The sequence below is a fragment of the Phodopus roborovskii genome, unplaced genomic scaffold (assembly GCF_943737965.1).
Source record: "Phodopus roborovskii unplaced genomic scaffold, PHOROB, whole genome shotgun sequence".
In the NCBI taxonomy this organism is placed as follows: Eukaryota; Metazoa; Chordata; class Mammalia; order Rodentia; family Cricetidae; genus Phodopus; species Phodopus roborovskii.
In genome coordinates this window covers 7,030,415-7,052,034 of record NW_026126482.1, presented here as the reverse complement: position 1 = coordinate 7,052,034, position 21,620 = coordinate 7,030,415, and the positions used below count along the sequence as shown (strand labels likewise).

The following is a 21,620-nucleotide window of genomic DNA, read 5'->3' as shown; positions in this document are numbered from 1 at the left end:
CTGGAAGAATTCATCAATAGTTTTAAGACATCCTATGGGTGCCAGGGGAGGCCAGGTGGGTGGACCAGTTGGACGAACAAGTCACAGTGGGCAAGGATGGCTCCCCTTGCCATCCTTAAGGGAAGTGGCAACCCAGTCACCTCAGAATAGAACTTGTGGAAACTTCCTGCATCTCTTATGTTCTCCTTTGGTACATGGAGAATACTGTTATGAGTACTTGGCAGCTGCACCCACCTCTGAGTTAAAGCTCACTGGGGCGGGGACTAGGATGTCATTTTACAAACAGTAAAGCGGCCCTAGGTTAGAGTGACAGCTAATACTGTCAGAGAACTGAGCAGGGTGGATGAGAAAAGGTCCTCAGTGAAACAAAAGCAAAGAGCAGAACAGAAAGGGGATTTGGTCCACCGCTCCTTTCTCTAAGAACCCAAAGCAAGACTGAGAACAGGGAGCCGCCTAAAGCTCCCCGACGTCCCTGCGTGTCACACTCTGACCCCACGGACAGAGTGCCGCCCCCCTCATGATTGTGTCTACTCTACGGAGGCCTGGGGCTTGACATGGGTAGGTGTGTGGGTAAACTGGGAGAAGTCCAGCAACTAGCTGTTCCAATTCACAAGAGGTGTCGTATCTAGCTAAGGCTCTTCTTTCTTAGAGGAGAGGCAGCCACAGGAACCAGGGAGCTATTTCCTAGTACCCAGGAAGCTCACACAATTAATAAGCACCATTACAAAAGACAGCAGCATCTGGAGCCTTCTGAGCCCCTTAAAGGATGTGTGCGGACTACGCAAGTCCTTTTACGCTTCCCCTCACTAAAAACAGGGGTAATGTTTGTCCCTACCCAGCTGGTCTCCCACAATGGGGCCACAATATAAGATCAGACCTGTGCGAAGGAGCACAGGCCTCTGAGAAGCGGCTGACTCCAAGACTGGAACAGGAAAAGTTCAGGGTGAGACTAAGGCATCCCACTGCGCTCAACAGCAAGAAAACACACAGAACGTAAGGAGGGCACGGAACAAAAGCACAAGCAGCAGCTTTTCCGTCCACCGTGGGCCAGTTTGAGCATCAAAATGAGCAATGACATAAGTGAAAAATCACACACCAAGTCACACAATCATGAGCCAAGAGCACAAAAATGAGGGGGGGGGAGGGCGTCGGGGGTGGAGCACGCCTGATTGACAGAAGAGAGCCACCTACGATAGACAGAATGAAAGAAATGGAAAGAAAGCCTCTGTTTTATAACCACCATAGCTTTCAAGGTCAACCTCAGCTCTGTAGACTTGGGGGGGGGGGTAAATCTGGGCTACATGAGACTTTGTCTCAAGTAAATGAATAAATAACCCTAACCCAAATCCTTGTTCAACATAACCACCATGGTCTATGGGCTCTCTGAGGGTTAGATCATCCTGGGAGAGACTGCTGTGTGAGAGATGTGCAGAAAGCTGGTGGCTGCCTCTTCGTTTGAACGAGGGACAGGACAAGCCCAACCCAGGTGCAGAGTAAGAGCCAACACCAGCCCTGCTTCACCTGCAAAAGCAAGACCTAAATCTCCTATCATGAGAGCAGCCCAGACCGATGAACATTTGGCAAGGTAAGTGGCGTGGATGCTTTAACATGTCAATGCGACGAAGACTTGAAAACAACTAAAACCTGGAGTCACTCAAGGTGAAACAGGACTAGGCAAACCTGATGGACCTGTGCAATCCAAGACACTAAAACAGATCCTCAGTCAGAAAGAAGTCCAAAGCCATGGATGACGTTACTAGGGTAACTCCAAAACCTTGAAAACGAGGCACCTAACAGCCAAAAATACATACAGAAGAATCTGTGCCCTAAACATGGGGCGGGTAATTGAGGTAAAATGTTAGCAACTAGCAGACATGGGTAAAATAAAAAAGATTCTAGTTCTATTTGGTGAAGTTTCTTTAGGTAGTAAAAAGACCCTGCAAGTCTCTGCAAAGCTCCCAGATCCGCCAGGCCCACCCCACGGTGCCACAGCAGCTGGCCTGGGAACACTCACCTGTCAGGTATTCCAGGACGGCAGCCATGTACACAGGTGCCCCCACGCCGATCCGGTATTTTGGGTGGCCTTTCTTGATGTACCGCAGCATCCGGCCCACGGGGAAGATGACTCCTGCCTTGGCTGACCGAGAGGTCTTGGTAGATTTCTTCTTCCCACCACGGCTCGACATGGTGGTGGCCCCAGAAGCAGATCAGCAAGTTCACTGTGAAGGCAAGGGGCATACAGACATAGTCAGGGCCACTGGGGACAGCTCACTGGCCCCCTTCCAGGCACTGTGGTCTCCTGGTGGAAACAAGTGACAGTCATAACAGGCGGATGCTCAGCCCAATGTCTGAGCCTGGTAAAGAGACAGTACAGTTTTGTACGTTTTACCCTGTGACACCAATCCTGTCGGTCACTTCCATTTAAATGTTATATGGGCAGTGACTGCTCTTAAGTGTGTTGCCTTTATGCCTCATGGTGTAAAAATAATAAAAACAACAGATTTCCTATTATGTTCTACACCTCTTTAATGGTTGTATTTTTATGCCCTTGAGACTGGAATAACAAATCTGTAGTAAGAGGGACAAGTAAGAGGAAAAGAAACCTATGGTCTTCACCCAGAACAAGGACACAAAGCCAAGAGGCTGGATTCCACAATGAAAGTTGTGCATCTCCCCTAGGACCCTGACCTATGACAGCCGGGTACCACAGGTGACAGCTGAAAGAGGCCTCCAGAGCACATGCAGTTCGCTGGGGCTGCCTTGGTGAAGGGGTGTCTCTAGCTCCTACCCACACCCCCGACACAGTCCTCAGCCCAGAGGATGCTCCTCAGTTCCTGTCATGACTGCTCGTCCAGCGTTAACAACGCGGTCACAGGCATCCGCCAAGTTCTCCTTCCCGTACCGGCTCTCCTCCTATGCTCTACCCTGTAGGCCAGTCAGTCTCATCAATCACACTAGGTCAGTGAGCTTCATGCCACAGGAATGACGGGCCCCGGTTCCTGCTTCTCCTACAGGGCTGCATGTGGATGGAGGGCTGAAACTGACTGCACTTGTAGGACAGCAAATGCTCCCACAAGTGTCCACTACAGGGGACTTTGCTGGCCAGATGCGGTCCCTGCCCTCCCAAAGTGGTGGGGGGAGAGATGATTAATAACCCTGTAGTCAATAAATTATAACTGTAACAAATATAAAACTGGAGTGTGAAGCCAGTGTGAGGTACTAAAGATGGGTTGTGAGGGACACCTGTGAGAGACACTGGGTGACTCTGGATTCTCCCTGATGGACTCCCATACGCTAAGACACTAAGGTAAGCCTCCATGATGTGTGAGCCTTCCAGTTCTAATGAGCGTGAAGACCCCAGGGCAAGTAGTTCTTGTCATTCTGACACTCAACTTTATCATGGGGTCTGTGGTCCACCCTAACATCTGCCTGCCAGAGACACAGCTGTGAGGGCGTCCTGGGCATGTGGCACAACTCCAGCCTCTGCCAGGAGCCCTGCACTGTGTCAGATCCAAGGCAGAGTCTTAAGGTTTGGGGTGATGGAGGGTCAGAACTCTTCTGAAGCAATGTAGGGACTCTCTGTGGTCACACTGGTCTAGGACACACCATGCACACAGGTGCCTGGGCTCACTGAGCATGCAGTGTGGGTGACAAACATGTATCTGGTTTCAGGGACAGTTGTCACTGATTCCTACACTCTTCGGCTTGGCAAAAATGTTTCACAGACCAACAACCCAAGGTTTACAGAGCTTTTACTACCAGTCTCTCCCCTCTCCCAGCAGGAGCAGCCTGTGGCCAGGGATGACTGCCAGAAGCTCCGCCCCTTTATGACATGCCAGAAGACTTACAGGTGTATCTGGGCTGCCTCTGTGGACCGCAGTGTTCACAGGAGGCCGTAAGTACCAGGACCTGTCAAGTCCTTCTCTGACAGTAGCCAACAGTCTTTATGCCAAAAAGCTAGTGACACTCTGTGCCTGTCAGTGTGTATCTGGCTACCAGACCCCTATGGCAAAGGCCCAGTTATCAGTCCTACAGTCACCTTAATGTCCTCTGGGTCTCCAGGGCCCATCGCTGGCAATACTGTGCACCATACAACCCAAGCATGAGTTAAGTGTGGCCCTACTTCCTGCTAGACTCCTCAGCCCCCAAGTCCTAGCAGCTCTGCTCAACCCATCTGCAACCCTCACCCCCCACCTGTGCCCCTCCCCGCCCTGATGCAGATTCTTACCTCTCACTGGATTCCACAGCAGGCTTTCTCCAGACACCAGAGCTACTCCTGCCTCCTCCCCATCTCCTTGCGCTCTGAAGTCCCACCCTTACCTATTCCTACAGCTATTCCCACAGCAAGAGCCCTCGGCCACCTCTGGCACCCTGAACCCATCCGTCATGCTGTGTCTCCCACCTGGATGCCCTTTGCTCTCCTGACAGCCTGCTGAACAGAGGTTCACACAGACCCTCCTTGGCCCTGGCCACAGCCAGAAAGACCACTGCTCTGTGTTCCCACAGCCTTGTGTCAGTCTGTGTATGCGTAAGTATATGTGCCCAATTCAGCTGAATGCAAGTGACTGCATGCCAACCACTGCAGGTGGCTCATCATGGATCCCCAAAGCCGCCATGCTGGTGAGAAACATCCCCATATGGCATTGTGTGCCAGGGCCTTCACTAATACAGCAGCCTCTTTGTTCCCGAAACGGAGCTGTGTTGCCGTGGCTCTGTTTAAACTCTTGTGTTCTTGCTGCATTTCTATCTACAGCAACCCAAGCTACAAAGGAACTCAAAGTTCTGAGCCTCCTTACATCCAGCAGTGCCTGGGGGGGGGGGGTTCTCAGCATCCAATTACTTACTACCTGTGGTCTCCAGAGAAGTCTGTGTGTGCCAGGTCCTGCCTGCTCTGAGGTCTCAGGGGTATGGGGAGCTGCAGCTTAGCTCCAGTGTGTGTGTGTGTGTGGGGGGGGTGGCCATGGAGAAGAGGCTATTGGGCACCGTGATCTATAGTAAGATGTTCCACATCAACCTGCCTGTTTCTAATATGGCTCTACTACCACAGTAGCCTTGGTCAAGTAAGTGACTTAGCCCTTGAACCTTTGTTTCCACCTGTCAGTCAGAGATGATGGCAGGAAGGACCTTCACGTATTGGTGGGAATTGGTTGAGTGTGTGAGAAAGGGGCTGACACTGAGCCACTGCTCAGCTGTTAACCAAGACACAGTAGACATAAGACAAGAAACAGCAAGTCCTTGCAGGACAAGCCTTAGACAGGCACTTGCCCTGGTCAGAGCACTGATACTAAGCTGTCATTAGCTAATTCCCTACAACTTACTTCTTACTCATAAAAATTCCTGCTATGGCTTAGATATGATGACCTCCCAAGGACTCAGTGTCAGATTAGTGTCCACTTTGGTGATAAGGGTGTCAACTTTAAGAAGTGGACCAGTGTCTTCCTCTCACTATATGATCATGCTCACGCCCTGATGGGAGATGTCATTCTGTAAATATGTTTCTCGCATTGGTTAATGAATAAAGCACTGTTGGCCAATGGGAAAGCAAGATAGGCGGGACTAGGAGACAAGGAGGAAGAGGAAGTAGTAGGGAGGAGATCCAAGATGGAAGATGGAGAGAAAGAACGCCAGCCCCTCTCTCCGGTAAGGTAAGACCACATTGAAATAAATACTTAAATTAATAGAAATGGGTTAATATTTAAGACAGAGCCAGCAGATAAGAAACTAGTACCTGGCCAACAGCATTATATCAGATACAGCGTCTCAGTGTATTATTTGGGGCTGGCATGGCAGTGAGACCAGATCGGCCAGGGGAAAAAACACTCATAACAATGCCCCATGTAGTATGTGCCAGGAGGGTCTCATCCCAGCTAAGCTGAGGCTGGCACCATACTCAAGAACCTTCAATACTATGAGCTAAGTAAACTTTTTTGTAAAGTTACCTAGCCTCAGACAGCTTAAGATAGCAGCAGAAAAGCAAATAGCAGTTCAAAAAAGGTTTCAACGGCTGGTAGTCACATCTCTGTGACTCACAGATTTGGACCCTCCTACCTCTGATTCTGCCACCTTGAATGCCTGCTTCGCACTGTTGCCGTGGAAGAGGAAACATCATGGAGGATAGCACACAGACTTTTGGGGGCCAGGGCTGAAAGTGAGCCCACCACTATTGATCACGATCCATCAGTCAGAACTCAAGGGGCTGTGATAGAGACCATATGACAAGCCAGTCTGAAAGCTGACTCTGAAGCCACGGTGTAAATAGCAAGCCCAGAGTAATCTGTGTCCTACGAGCAGCCTGCTCTGAGGGAAGGACAGTCCTACATCATGGACAAGATGACTTTCCAGGCACTCAGCCTCTTCTGAGGGTACTGTTGCTGCCCCAGAAGAACAGCCATACTGCTTACCACGAGAGTCAGTCCGCCCCTCCCTTCCTCCCTCTCACCCTCCTCCCTCCCTCCCTCCCTGTCTCCCTTTCTCTGTCCTTCCTGTGCTCACCTATTCAGTCATCTAAATGGGTCCATCCACTGAGGGTCCCAAACACTCTGAAGACACTAAGAACTCACCCAGTTACCACTGCAATGCCTGCCACCCCTCCGCTGTCACCAGTCCAGGACATGAGGATCCTGCCACCTAGCCTAGGGGATCTCTGGGTTATTTGTGGTTTAATTGTCTCTGAGGCTTCCTACAGCTCTGGGTATTCAGAAGATAAAAATTTAATCTGCCAATATGATTAACAGTGGTGCCTTTGGGAAGTGATTAGGATTAGGTAAGGTCAATACACAGAGTCCCCATGACTGGACCCTGGTGCCTTCAGAGGAGGAAGAGAGTTTAAGGTATATGTGTGTGCACGCACACACGCGCGCACACACACACACACACACACACACACACACACACACACACACACAGGAAGGAGGCTATCATTTAACCTTTTACCTCCAAACCCTTTTCTTTTATAAAACAGCCTGCTTCAGACAGTGCATCATAGTACCAAGACAGATGACCTCATTCTGCAACTCCTTCATCTACACACTAATCACAGCAACTGTGAACCTTGTTTGCAGAACCCCAAAGCTTACTCAAAGAAAAACTTCTGGAGAAACGAGACATGAGTGAAAAGGTAATCTCCAGTCCCAAGCTGTTTGACAAGTAAGGTGTGACTAGGAGAGTACAATTTGTCTTCATAGCACAGCTGGAACCAGAAAGCTGGTGGTGAGGACTCCATGAAAGGGGTGGCCAAGACAAGAAGCCCTCTTGCACTAGGAGGGGCAAAGAGGGGAAGTACCCAGAGACCTGCCACATGCGCATGCCCAGCACCCGCCCTACAGTGCATCCCCTTCACTCCCACTCCACCCTCAGCCCCCAGCTCCATGACTCCAACACCTGTTGTCCTCCCTAGTGGGGCCTAGTGTCTTCCATGGTGGATGCAAGTCCACCAAGGAGCTCCCCAGGCTGCATGCAGCCTGCTGTGGCCGAGCTTTCTGCTGCTGACAGCCCGGCGAGGTCAGTTCTAAGGCACACAGTTCTGTACATCTTTCTTTCTCCAACCTTTTCTTACTCCGAGCAACGAAAGCACCCTGGCTGACTTACTCCCTTCTTCTTGCTGTAGTTCCAGGGACCCAGCAATAAATGATAAATCCTTATATAATAATTCCCCTCTGCCAGCTCCTTCTACTATATTGATTCCTTTCAATTCCATGTTCTCTTCGAATGCTTTTCCATCCTCCCTTCCAACCTGTTCAGGATATATGATATCCATCCTCAACACTAGATACACTGTATCAACACCTGTTTTCTTAGCTGTCTTGGTGCTCCAAATCAATTTCCTCTGTTCACCACTGTAGCCTGCTTGCTGTCTGCTCTGTGGTTGTTTAGTTGCTGTTACAGTGAATGGGGTCCCGTTTATAGAGAACAGAGCAGCATGCCCAAAGGCCAAGGACTCAGCCACAGTCAGTGGGGCATCAGGAGCTTTCTTTGGGTCAAGACCCATCTGTCAAGTCGCTGTGGAAGTTGAGAGCCTCACAGGTCAGGGAGTCCATGCCACCTGGGGAGTTCCAGGAAGGAAACATGACCTGATGGCTAAGTCCCACAAAAGGTTATGACTGTGACAATCTTTGACCCTGTTTACCTTTCTCCTAAGCACTATTGTGGCTAATACCAGCCAGAGGAAAGTGTTAATCTTCTTCACACCTCTAAGACACAGAGCCATAGCAAGTGGCACCTACAAAGCTCTGGACCGTATTCATACTACCCTAGGATGCATGCAGCCTGCAGGTTGCAGGCTGGGCCTGTAACTAATCAGGGTTCTCAAAAGGTGGGATGGTCAATTCCGAAGCCTTCATTACCTAAGCTACAAATACATGTGTACTGACTCTGATTGAAGTTACTGGTTAGAACTACTAGGGAGTTGTGTCAGATAACATGAGTCCCAGTCCTAGGCATGGAGGAATCAAGACACTATCAATGAGGGCCACCTGCTGCATCCCCTGCAGTTGAACAGACGCTGTATCCTCGTGCACGCCACTGTCCTGTCAACGCTGACCATGAAGGCAAAGCAGAGGTGCTCCATTCTGAAGGGCAGGACAGCTGTCCTGTCTGCAGCGCCCTCCTGTTTACTCCTCTCCTGCCAGGATATTAACAGTGGCACTGTTGTCCTGTCCCCAGAGGCACGTGGCTGCTGCACAACCCAAGCTGCACTCCAATTGGTTCCGAACAGAGAACAGTCCCTGTATCTTAGTCAATCAGGAAAATCTCTCTCCATTCATCAAATACCAAATCACAAAGTGAACCGTCAGCAATCAAAGGAGGTCCCAGTATATGTATGTTGCTCACGTGTCCAGCGTCTAGTGGTCAGGAAAAGGCAAACCCCAAACACAAGTGTCATTCAGAAGCAGGAAATAGCTGGAGCCTGAAGCTTCACCCTTAAATATGCACTACAGTGTGCTTCTACAAAGGGAGCAGTCCTGCATTGCAAGGACAAAGCTGCCGCTTGCCTCCTCTCCCTGCTAAAGGCTGTCCTCAATTCTAAGACAGCTCCTCCAAAAAATCACTAGAAGAAAATGCGACCTTAAGAGGGCAAGAACTCAGTCAGCCAAGTGTCTGGAGGCTTCTGGATACCTGCTGAACAGGTGTCCCGGCTAAGAATGAGGCTGTCTGAGCACTGCTCCCCTCTCCTGCCCTTGGTGGGTCCTGACTGCTCTTAGGATCAACTGGAGCTCTGACGAGAATGCCTTATGATTCTGCCTGCCTGTCCCCTGTCCTCGGCTGACCCTAGATTCTGCCATCCTGCACCTCTGGCTGTACCTCCCAGATCCTCCACAGTTGTCCTCTGCAATCTGCACATGTGGTTTTTTCAGGCCTTAAACGCTTGCCCACCTGTCCTCCTTTGTCCAGAAACTTCCCCTTGATCTTTCCAGGCCAGCTAGAGTTCAATCCCACTAACACGCCTGTCTCTCCTCCACTGGTCTCCTGAGAGCCGCTCCCGTTTGCCTCTCCTACAGTCAGTTCTCCAGGGCAGGGCCTGGGCATTTCTTGTTCATGACTATGTCCCCATTACCTAACCCAGAGCAGATGCTTGGGACATACTAGTAACTGCAAGACACCAACCAGGCAGGGTTGCTCTCAGCCAGCAAGTCATAGGCCTCTCTGGAATGAAGAGTGATCCATTCCAGTGTACCCAGAAGAGCTGAGGCAGGACTCACTGCCCATAGCCACCGATGAGGCCTACCCTCACTTCTTCCAGTGCCATGTGCCAAGGGTGGGCTCTGAAAAGCCCACCAGGAACCAAAGCCTACTGCAAATCTCTGAGCACCACACAGAGGCTCTCTGGGTTTTCCAGTTCATTTATTTAGGTAAGTCTTTAATCAACTCGGGGCGTCATCAACCCCAAGCTTGTCACTGGGGAGCAAAGAATGGCTCTTTCTAGGATTCAAGGAAAAGCAGACTGAACTGTACCACTCCCCGACGACGCTGGCCTACTTGGTAAAAAGCAAGCCAGAGAGGAGGTTATCGCCTGGATTTCTAGACAATTCTCAGTGTACTACAATGTGAGCTCTCCCTGCCTCATAGCAAGTTAGCACCTGCTATAAACAACTTCCACCTACCCCTCCCCCATGCCTTACCTAGGGACCAACATTAACAGCAACAAATGAAAACTATGGCCCTCTCACAGCAAAACGAGGCAGGGGAAGAGTCTAAAGTCTCATTAAAGTTTCATTATCCTTAAGGGGAAGCCCGCAAATTGAAAAAAGTCAGAAGGTGTGTGTAAGCTGGCTTGCCGCTGCTCAATCGTGGACAGGACAGGGTGTATTCATGCCCGGTAGTAGGCACAAAGTGTCCATTTCAGAGCCAGTGACATCTGTGGTGACTGCACAGCAGGAGCCTAAAGGTGGCAGAAGGGTTAGTAGACTCAGCCCTAGTTTGCCCGTGAGTCTGCCGCTCCAGCATGAAACTGCTCCAAGCTGGGGCTCCCTGCAGCAGAGTCTAGAAACAAAACACTTCCTCTCTTTTTAACAGTAAAACCTCAAACCACAGAGGTGTCAGCAAGGAGGAAAGTGGGCAGGAGAAGCCCTCTAATTGTCTATTCTTCTCAGCTGTTTATTGGATCGTTAAAATCTTACAAAGACTTCAGAATGATCTTAATTGTTGGAGCCAAGGTCTGTCTCAACTGCTTCTTCAAAAGTCACTCACTTCAAACTCAGGAAACAGGTCCCTACGATTCTTCTAAAGGACTCTTTCAAGGGATCCGCTGCTCAGCAGTGTTATCGGCGGCCTGGGAGGGAGTGGAGACAGGGCTCGTCATCTTGCACACCTGTTGTCAGGTGACCCAGCCGGCAGCATCCTCAGCCTTCCGTGTCCACTCACCCCACCCCCAGAGACTCTTCTCGGCTGTCCCCCTGCGCGCGTGGAGCCTACAGCCTTCCGGAGTCACCTTAAAATAACACCTCCCCACCACAAAGCAAACAAAAGGCGAGCGCGAGCAGCGGGGCTCCCATGGCTCCTCTGCAGCCCTCCAGGGCCTGGGATTCGGTCCGCGAGTGGTCCCCGGGCCTCCCCTAGCCAGGCCTCGCGGCGGGTCCCCTCCAGCCGGCCACACAACAGCCCGAGGCTCGCGCCCCACTTATTGTGCCCAGGAGAACACGCGCGGGCCGGCGGCGCGCGACCAAGTGCAACTCCGAGGACAGCAGCTCCGGGCCCGGGCGCACGGGCCGGTCACGGGGCCGCCGGGCCTCGGCGTCCTCGGGCCCGCATCAGCTCTGGCTCTATCTCCGGGGGAGGGACCCGATCACCCCTCTCCCACAAAGCGCCCCGGCGGGGTCAGGGGTGCGTCTCCGAGAGAAGTTGGTTTCCGGGTTTGCTTTCCGAACAAAACCACCCGGACCCGCGCGCTGCCCGGGCAGGGCCTCGGCGGGCTCCGCGCAGCCCGAGGACCGAGGGCAACCGGCCGAGCTGTCCCGGACGCCAGGCAGGGCCGCTGCGCACGGCGCGGGAGGGCGCGCGGGGCCCAGACGGTGCGGACCGGCCGCCTGCGGCTCCGAGGCCCGCGCGGCACTTACCGGGCGGCTGCAAGGTGTGGGGCCCGAGCCCTGTCGGCCGCTCGCGCCGGTGCGCTCCGCACTCCTGCCGGCCCGCCCACGCCTCCTCGCTTCCCGCCCGCGCGTCCCGCGCTCGCGCCCTCCGCCCGGCTCCGCTGGAACCAGTGAACTGGAACCACTCGCGGCGGCCCCGGGATTCCCACAATGCACAGCGCGCCGCTCGTCACATCCCTTCCCGGCCTCGCGCGTCCGGCCACCCCTCCCCGCGCTACCCGGCGCCCCGGCCTTGACCCCGGGCCTGCGCGGGGCCCCGGACGTCCACCGCTCCAGCCGCGGCTGCACCCAGGCCTGGCGGCCCGCCCTGGCCCCAGGCATCGGTGCGCGCGCCGGAGCCTCAGGAAGATGCTTGTCCAGGGCGCGTCTCAGCCTGTGCTTCTGCTTGCGCCGCACGGGAGCGTCGTCCACAAAGACCGAGGATATAGTATAATTTTCTCCCTGGCCATTGCAAGCTCCCTGCGGCTCAAGCCAGCCCTGTTCGAGCCGCTCCCTGCCCCAAGATCGTCGGCTGCATCTCAACTCTCCGAATTCAAAGGGTCCTTCCCAGCTGGCCTCAAAGTCTGGTCTTGCTTTGTCCGTGGGATCGGTTGGCTACCGCCACTAAGCAAACGTCTGTTGGCTCTGAGTGGGGATTTACTGGTATAAGCAGTGACACTTTTATTACACATTTATTAAGGATGGGAAGGAGACAGCCAGAAAAGGGATAGCAAAGTCTATTTGCAGACCCAAAGGCTCTCGCCCAGGCCCAGGCAGCACTGAGATAGCAGCAGGCATTTGGGTTTTAGCAGCTGAGAGCCAGCTCTCCACCCCTTGCGCATAACTTTAAAGCCACACTAAGCACTAATACCTGTACTCCATGCATTCATTATTTCAAGTAAATGCTTAGAACATACTTTTCACCCTGCATACATTTGGGTATTGGATAGGAAAGTTGTGAATACCACAGGCAAAAACTCCCTACCCTCCTAGAGTTTGCAGTCTGGTGGGGAAAGAAACGCAAGAGACAAAGAAGTCGTGTATGACAAGGTGTAGATTCTGGGATGAAATAGGGTGGGGAAATTAATAGGAAAGGTAAGACAGGGTGTTCAAGAGGCAGTCTTGGGGCTGGAGAGGTGGCTCAGTGTTTAACAGCACTCCATGCTCTTGCAGAGGACCAGGGTTCTGTTCTCAGCACTTATGGGGTCCTGATAAATCCAATCGGGGGATCCAGTGCTCTCTTCTGACATCCATGGGCACTAGGCACCACGTGGTGCACACACACACACACACACACTAGAGGAGAACACTCACACACAGAAAAAAATAAGTACATCTAATTGTTATTTTAAAGAGCTGGCTCAGTAAGAAAGAAACATTTAAGGAAAGGCCTGGAGGAAAAGAAGGTAGCGAGCAAACCATGGGGTTACCGTAGAGGAGCCTGAGGCTCTGAGGCAGGAGCATGTCTGAAACTACTATGGACCAGACTATGAAAATGGAGTCTAGAAAATGATGGGGAAACATATTAGTCAGACTTTCTGTCATTGTAACAAATACCTGAGAGGAACAATTTAAAGAAGATTTAAAAAAAAAAAAAAAAAAAAAACCTAAACTACATTTCAGGTTTCAACCCATAGTCCATGGCTCTAATGAAATGGGACACCAGAGTGGGAGAGCACAGAACAGAGGCCACTCATCTCATGGCAACCAGAGAGCAGAAGGAGGGTACCAGGACCAGATACACTCCAGTGATGAGCCCTCTGTAACCCAATCCCTCCCAGTCGGACTCACAAAAGTCCTCAAGTAGTGAAGCCAGCTAAAGACCAGGATTTCCATAGTGAGCTGGTAAGGGTGGGCATTTCATACTTGAGCCATAATATCTGCCCCTGGGTGCTAAAGGCTCTGGGTCATCTCAGAATACAAAAGGCGAGGGTCTCCATGGTCTTAATATTCCAATATTGTTCAAAAGTTCAAGTCTAAAATCCTGAGGCTTGAGACAAACTCATTTTGTGAGCCCCTGTAGCCATGGGTCTCAACCTTCTGAGTGCCTCAGCCAGTGAAACCAGCCAAACACTTCTCTAGGTGCTTTTGTGTGAGCAGAGAACTACCTAGCACACTCCTGTCAAGGGAAAGTCTTCAAATGGTCCTATTGTGAACAGATACTCAAAAGGAGCAAATTAGGGAAGATTAATCCCAACTCACAATTCCAGAACATCCAGGCGGGGAGTGCATGCTGGGGCAGCTCACATTACCGTGCCCGGTGCCACCCAGACTCATGGCAGATCTCCCTTCTTAGTTACTCCTTCCAAAGATATGGTTTACTAATCTGGATGCTTCTTACTCTATTCCAACTGGCAATGGAGATATAACCAAGATTTGCCATCGTGGAAAACTGAGGGAATGAAGATGCTTCAAATTCCAAACAAAGCATTCAAGATGCTAAGAGCAGGCATGAGGGAAGCCAGGGGGCTGACCTCCTTTGTCGCTTGATCCCCCTCTGAATGCTTGGGCAGGCACCCTCAGTTCTGCAAAGGCCACTGGGTGCCACCTCCACCCCTGTACCCCCAGTATGTTATCCACACAGACTGCAATAAGAATACAGTAGTACCCTTGTGCTGTCTGGTGTAACAACACTTGCCCTCCATCTCTCCCTCCACCTTGGGCCCCACCCCTATCTCAGTGAGCTACCCCTTCCCAGACTGGATTGGGGAGACACACAGCTGCTCCTCTTAGTTTCTAACGACTTTGGGTTTTTTTTTTTTTTTTCCAATTGCAAAATAAATGTGTGCTCATCATGGAAACTAGAAAGATAAAAATGCTCAAAAGGTGAGCAAGCACTCACTGGGAAAGAGTGTTCCTCGCTGAGGAAGGGGCAGTTTGTGAGTTACATGGGTTTCCTAACCCTGCTTCGTATTAAATGTGTATGGTTTCCACTTCAGTGCTCAGCACCTGCTTTTAAACTTAACGGTCCTTCATGAGCATTTTACCAGAGAGTTTTCCTATAACCACAGCTCTCAAACTGTTTGGATTGAGAAACCCTTGACACTCTTAAAAATTGCTGAAGACCCTGAAAGAGTTGTGTGTGTGTGTGTGTAATATCTGAGTGTGTGTGTATAATATCTGAGTGTATGTGTATGTATGTGTAATATCTGAATATGTGTGTGTGTAATATCTGAGTGTGTGTGTGTGTGTGTGTGTGTGTGTAATATCTCTCTCTGTGTGTAGTCTCTACTAAGGTCTAAGGATGTAGTTCAGTATTAGAGGAGGAAAGGTACTTAGCAAGTGCATGACACTACATTCAAGCCCTTACACTGCTACAAAAAAATTACCATTAGAAACTAAACTAAAACTGAGAAAAAAATAAATATTCAGCAAAATGTTCATTTAAAAACATTAGCATATGTATAATACAATACTCTTATAACAATAATTGTATTAACCAAAAAGGTAGCAAGAAGAGCGGCATCATTCTATAATTTAGAACTCCTCTTGAATGCCTGATTTAATAGGAGCTAGGTTCTGGTGTCTTCTGTATTCAGTCAGTTGCTATATTCAGTTTTGATGAGTCAGCTTTGTACATATAGATGTACATTTGAAGTAGAGAGTTGAATCTTTTCTGATACTTGAAGATACTTTTTGATGCTATAATCAAATTAAATAATATTTTGAGAATGTATTTATTCTTTAATGTGTATGTATGTGCCCAAGTGCATGTGTACACACTACCTGCTTACAGGTACCCATGGAAGTTAGTAGGGGGCGTTGGGGCTCCTAGAACTGGAGTTACAGATAGAAACTGCCTAACGTGGGTGCTGGGAATCAAACCTGGGTCATTTGGAAGAGAAATCAGTGCTCTTAAAGACGAGCCATCTCTCTAGCCCCAGTAATAGTTTCTTAAAGGGTATTGCAATGTAGAACCTCAAACCAGTGAGTCAATTTTTGTTTGGTTTATTTTCTTGTTTTTCAAGACACGGTTTCTCTCTATTGTTTTGGAGCCTGTCTTGGAACTAGCTCTGTATACCAGGCTGGCCTTGAACTCACAGAGATTCTCCTGCCTCTGCCTCCCCAGTGCCGGGCTTAAAGGTGTGTGCTGCCAATGCCTGGCTCAGTGAGTCAGTTTTTGATGGCAGGTGAATTACAATGCATTATGTCTGGAAGAAATATGTGCCCCAAACTAACAGGGGCAATTCCTCACCTGGGTGAGGTTCCTTCTTCCTGGGGAACTCTTTGGATCAAGGTGATAGGAACGAACCTACATGCAACTGGGAGGTTATCAGGATCACTGTGGACAACAGATGTTTCAAATTTGTAGTTTTTGCTTAAAAGCTCAACCAGATATTTTGGAAAACAGTAATGTCACAAAGACTGTCCTTGAAATAACCAGTTTGTTCTTTCTGTTTTAAACACTTCATCCAAAAAAGAAAAAAGAAAAAAAATCCACTCAAGAGGCAGAAGCAGGTAGGGCTCTATTAGTTTGAAGCCGGCCTGGTCTACACAGCAAGTCCCAAGCTAGCTAGGGATTCATAGGGAGATCTTATCTGACTTCAAAAACAAACTGCTGGTAAGAAGACAGATACATTGTTAGGGTCTATGGACTCTTCTTCTTGGGAAGAAGGCGGATACATTGTTACGGCCTATGGACTCTTCTTCTTGGTGTAAGAAGACAGATACATTGTTACAGTGAAGACAGATACATTGTTACGGCCTATGGACTCTTCCTCTTGGGGAAGAAGACAGATACATTGTTACGGCCTATGGATTCTTCCTCCTTTGGAACTGTCCCTGAAAAATGTCTTACCTGGATGCTCAGTCCTCCTGAAGAGTAATGCTGAGGCCTGTGGGTTTTTACAGACCTACAAAAATGTCATAATTCTTTTTAAAATCAGAAAATGAAGGTTAGGTCCATTTTTTTATTGAAGAAAACTACATATATTTGTTTTCATGACAGCAAAATCACAAAATACTTTTTTTTTTCTTTCTTTTCCCAAAGGATGAGGTTAACAAAGGCACAATTGTCTATGGTCCACGCAAGCACTATAGTCCTGCATCATTGGGCCAATTTGAAATGTGTTCCTTAGAAAATGTAGGGGTAGTGATGTAAATACTTTTCTTTGGGTGACCATTCACGTTTGTCAGATAGCAAAAGCACCTCATTACCACATGTGTGTTTCTTATTTGGTTGCATAGAATATATTTTTAAATTTGTCCTGAAGGGTCAAGATTTAGTAAACTTAATACTTTTTGCATTATATCAAGAGCACGATGAGACTGGCTCTTGACCCTGTGAAGCCTGGGAATAGTGAATCATTTGTTCAGTGGACTGCTGACCTGTGCCTACTCCATGGCTTTGCTTCTTTGTGTGAAGATGGACAGTGAAAAGTCAAGCTGTGCCTTGGTACTATTGTGAATACAGTGCGGACTCTTCAGAGCCCAGGAAGGCGCTGAGTGCATCCTGGGGTGGGGTTCATTGTTTACTTAACAGATCATTGTCATGATCCCCCCTCCATTTGACCCTCAGATCCACAAAGGTTTGACCACTTTTTATGGAACAAGAAGTGTTGAGGACATGGAGGCACTTAACCCCACCCACTAGGCAAACACGCCTTGACTTCTCTAAGGAGTCATCTGTTCACCGGGGCTAGAAGTCATTTTAAAGTGAGATCTCTGACCTTGTGACCCTGCTTCTAAGACTGTATCCCCAAACTCAGATGTGCAGAAAACAAATCTTTGAGACTATTCTCCATATCTTTGCAGTAAACAACCTATTTCTTTTGGGTTTCTTTTGGGTGAAAGGCAAGAGTGGGTGAGTGTATGCTTCTGGAAAGTGGGTGGGACAGCCAGGAGAGAGTGACAGACCTCTTGATCTTCTACCTTGTTCTATCTGTTCTTCCCCTTCTTCTATCAAGCCAAGTGCTCCTTTCCACCCAGAGGAGCACTTAGCTTCTTGGTCTCTTACTTTGACTGTCAATTTCCCTCTCCATCTGACATCTTCTCTGGTTTTCTAAGACTTCATGCCTTATGTTTGCTAAGCAATGAATACCCAGCTTTTGGGGGAAAGAGACTGAATGCTCACCCTTAATGATGAATAGCAAAGAAGCCTGGAGGCAGCCTGGGGTGTTTGGGAAGGAGGAAAGACTGTATTGTCATCTCTTTTGTTGCTTAAATACTTTTCTAGATTGAAGTGGAGTTTTGCCCCTGAGGTTAGAGCTGGGCTGAAAACAGTTTGAAAGATTTGCATCAGAACAGCTGTACTTAAAATGCGGTCCACAGAACACTCTGGGATCTTTTCAGGGAGTTTGTTTCATAAAATTGCTTTTATATAGATAAGAAAGCCTCATCTGCCTTAAAAAAAAAAGAAAAGAAGAAGAAGAAGAAAAGAAGAAGAAGAAGAAGAAGAAGAAGAAGAAGAAGAAGAAGAAGAAGAATCTGTTTTACTGTTTGCAGTGAGATACAAAGGCTTCCATGAGTAACCCTGGCACTTAGCACAAAGCAAACTAAACTAATGCCTGGGGTTTCTTCACTTCCTTTATTCCTTTTCTCCCCTCCTCTCTTCATTCTCCATCCCTCTCTCCCCTCTTACACACACACACACACACACACACACACACACACACACACACTTTTACATAAATGTGTAGTTCTACAAATTTAGAAAAGTTTAAAGCTTCTATCTTATAACATGAACTTTTGTGTCTTCCCAAAGTGTAATATTGTTGGGACATGACTGCAACAGTTGATATGTGCTGTGTATCGATTTCCTCCAAGATGAAGCCTTCCACCTTAAAGGGAAGCTCAATTAAGACACAGGATGTTCTAGAACAGTGGTTCTCAACCCTCCTAATGCTGTGGTCCTTTAATACAGTCTCTTATGTTGTGGTGACCTCCAACTATAAAATTATTGTCATTGCTATTTCATAACTAATTTTGCCATACTAGGGATCATAAGGTAAATACTGTGTTTTCTGATGGTCTGAGGTGACCCCTGCAGAAGGATCATGTGACCCCCCCAATGGGGTCACAATTCACAGGCTGTTCTAAAGACTATGAAACATTTCCACCTTGCAGGGAAGCTCTTCCATGTAGTTGGACTTCCTCGGACCACCAATCCCCAAAAAATGACATGAGGACTTATTATTAATTATGAAAGCTTGGCCTTCAGCTTAGGCTTGTTTCCAACTAACTCTTATAACTCAAATTAACCTGTTTCTATGTATCTGTTCTGCCACATAGCTTTACCTCTCTCCGATTCCAGCCCGTTCCCATCTAGCTGACACCTCTCTGCCCCTCTAATTCCCAGCATTTCTTTCTCTCCCCAGAAGTTCCACCAAGTCCTGCCTATCTATTGGCCATTTAGCTTTTTATCAAACCGATTAAAACAACATGTCTTCTTCACACAGTGTAAACAAATATCCTGCAAGACTTCCACTCAACAAGTAAACAACTCAAAGGTTCCAAGAAGCATCTGAAAAGGACTAGCTGTACTAGGCTCCTCCCTCCCCAAGCATGTATACGCAGTAAGGCCTGCTAAGAGGCACTCTTACCTGAGTTGCCTGTAAGTTATACAGTGAGACTCAGGTGTCCAGCTTTCATGAACTATTACCCATGGTAGGGACTGGAGGCGCTTTGGTGATGTAGTGGCCTTGGAGTAATTTCTGCTCCTCTAAGTAATCCCTCACCAAGACCTGTAATGTGGGGAACCCCAGAGCAAAGTTAGCATCTTAACAGCCATCTTTCCTACTACTCTCTTAGATACTAACATACTGGTAATTTTCCATTCTCCTATGGCTGTTCTGTTAAACATATGATGCAGCCTGACCCTGAAAGAGTCCCAGCTGCAGGCTTATCATATAGCAAGTTATCTCATACAGAACAGCTGCATTCTGCTTGGAAGGACATTCTGCTTCCCTCACGTCCTCCCTCTGGCCCATTCCCTCATTTCTCCACTACTTAAACCCTGTGGTTATATTCATTAAATGAGACTTGATCAGGAGTCTGTCTTGTCTCCATCTCTCTAGTCTTTGTCTCCTCATTCTCCCTCCCTCCCTCAGGGCCCCTCAACCCCATGGGCTGAGGCACCATAACCCAAATAAAACTCATTGGTTCACCAAGTTAGACTTTGGCTTGTCATTGGTTCCCTATTTGGGGTGTTTCCCTAAGAATAGAGTCACTGAGCAGTATGACTTCTTCTTGTTGTTGTTTTTTTTAAGATTTATTTATTTATTATATATAGTGTTCTGCCCACATGTTTGCCTGCAGGCCAAAAGAGGGAACCAGATCTCATTAGGGATGGTTGTGAGCCACCATGTTGGTACTTGAACTCAGGACCTCGGGAAGAGCAGCCAGTGCTCTTAACGACCCCCCCAGCCATTTTTCCAGTTCCGACTTCTTGATGTCATACATTGTATAGTGTACAATAAGGTCAACTAACATCTTAAATATGAACATAGCTTTTCCAAATTATGAATGTATGATATCACAAAATTATATGTAGGTACGATCCATTGAAAGTGCAAGACACTCCAGTGGGTTTAATGTCATAAAGTATGTGAAGTTAGTAACCTAGCTTTAGACTCTACAGGCTCTAAGAACTTAACATCCTAAGAACTCAACATTCTACAAAGTGTTAAGAACTGGCCTCTTGTCAAATTTGGGGATAGAGGTACACAATGTGCACAATTATCTGCCTTGATCATATTAAAAATAAAACCAAAGGCTTTAGATGGGGGGGTCAAAAGTCAAAACCTGAGTGGACTTCTGAGTGAGATGATGATTTAGAAACTGCCCTCAAGTGACCTGGTGCAGGAAAGTCAGAACTACAATACACAAACCCTCCTAAAGAGAGGGGAAAGGAGCTTCTGGAATTCACAAGAGGAACAATAGCAAGTCAGTGGAAAGATGCAACAGAAAGACAACATACAGAAAAGTAAGCCTGGCAGAACTCAACTGCAGCCAGCCCTTTGCTCCGTTGGTCCGTTGGTCCGATGGTCCCTTGCTCCCTGGTCTGGGAAGGGAAGCAAACGCCTCATCGGGAAGATGAGCCTGATGTCCTGGTGAAATGGACTAGCAGTCCTGGCCTGAGGCTGTGTCCACAGCCACACAGGCTCCAAATGCAAGCTCGGCTTCTGGTGAGCCCGTGGTTCCTGCAGAGACCCGTCATAGAGAGAGTCCCATTTCTTTATTCCATGTGGCTCAAGAATGTGGTGGCCAGAAACCACCTTGAAAGCCAATCCACAGTTTCAAACTGAGATTTCCCAAGGGCATGAGAACAAGAAGCCACCACAAGTCAGGGAGCCTGAACATAACCTGCCAGGGCCCCAAGGTGTGTGTGTGTGTGTGTGTGTGTGTGTGTGAGAGAGAGAGAGAGAGAGAGAGAGAGAGAGAGAGAGAGAGAGAGAGAGAGAGAGCACTTAGAGGCAGCTGTGGAGTGGGAAGGGCACACAGATAGACGCTCACAAACTAAAGGCACAATTGGCAGGAGGTTTGGCTCAGGCCAAGAAGTGTGTAAAGATGAACCCATGCCCAGTGCACCCTTCCACCAGGGCAGGTAATGCTTTGGAGGACATGAGAATGAAGGCCCGTCCTCCACTGGTTCAGACCACAGTGCCTTTTGCTCCCAACACTCTGGACACTCTTGGGGATTCAGCTACTGCAGGAGGCAGGGAGAGGTATCTCAGGAGGACGAGAGCCAAGTCCACAGACTGCAAAGCTAAGCGTGGCCAGCAGAGGCCCCTGGCACACAGAGAAGAGAAGCCACTAGTGTGAAAGACAAGGTCCACAGTGCAGCTCCTCCCTCCCACGCAGCACATAACTAACAGTTGCTAACTTTCTAGACACACCATCTTTTTTTCTTTCTGAGTCCTGGCTCTCCCCTCCCCCCTCCCCCTACACTTTATTGTATTTTTTTTACTTTATCATAATTTTTAATTATGTTTTTTAATCCTCGTTCATATACTTACACGAGTTTTGCTTACAGACACTTTTCATTACTGGGAAATATATTCCTTCTTTCTTTTCTCTTCAGGGTTTCCATTTTATTACTGCGGGCAGCGAGCACAC

The 21,620-nt window shown here is 48.6% G+C and overlaps 1 protein-coding gene across 4 annotated transcripts in view; it reads right to left on the bottom strand.

Moving 5' to 3' along the window:
* Positions 1-11,732, bottom strand: part of LOC127229175 (core histone macro-H2A.1) — a 60,053-nt gene extending 48,321 nt beyond the window's left edge. The window contains exons 1-2 of one of the 4 annotated variants that reach the window (XM_051194193.1): positions 11,553-11,732; positions 2,015-2,219 (exon numbers count right to left, since the gene is read on the bottom strand). In XM_051194193.1, coding sequence (XP_051050150.1) covers positions 2,015-2,186 — 172 coding nt within the window. In that variant the 5' untranslated portion in view covers positions 2,187-2,219; positions 11,553-11,732. The remainder of the gene's footprint in view (positions 1-2,014; positions 2,220-11,552) is intronic. The other 3 variants (XM_051194194.1, XM_051194190.1, XM_051194191.1) reach the window with 3 other exon arrangements.
* Positions 11,733-21,620: the final 9,888 nt, after the last annotated feature.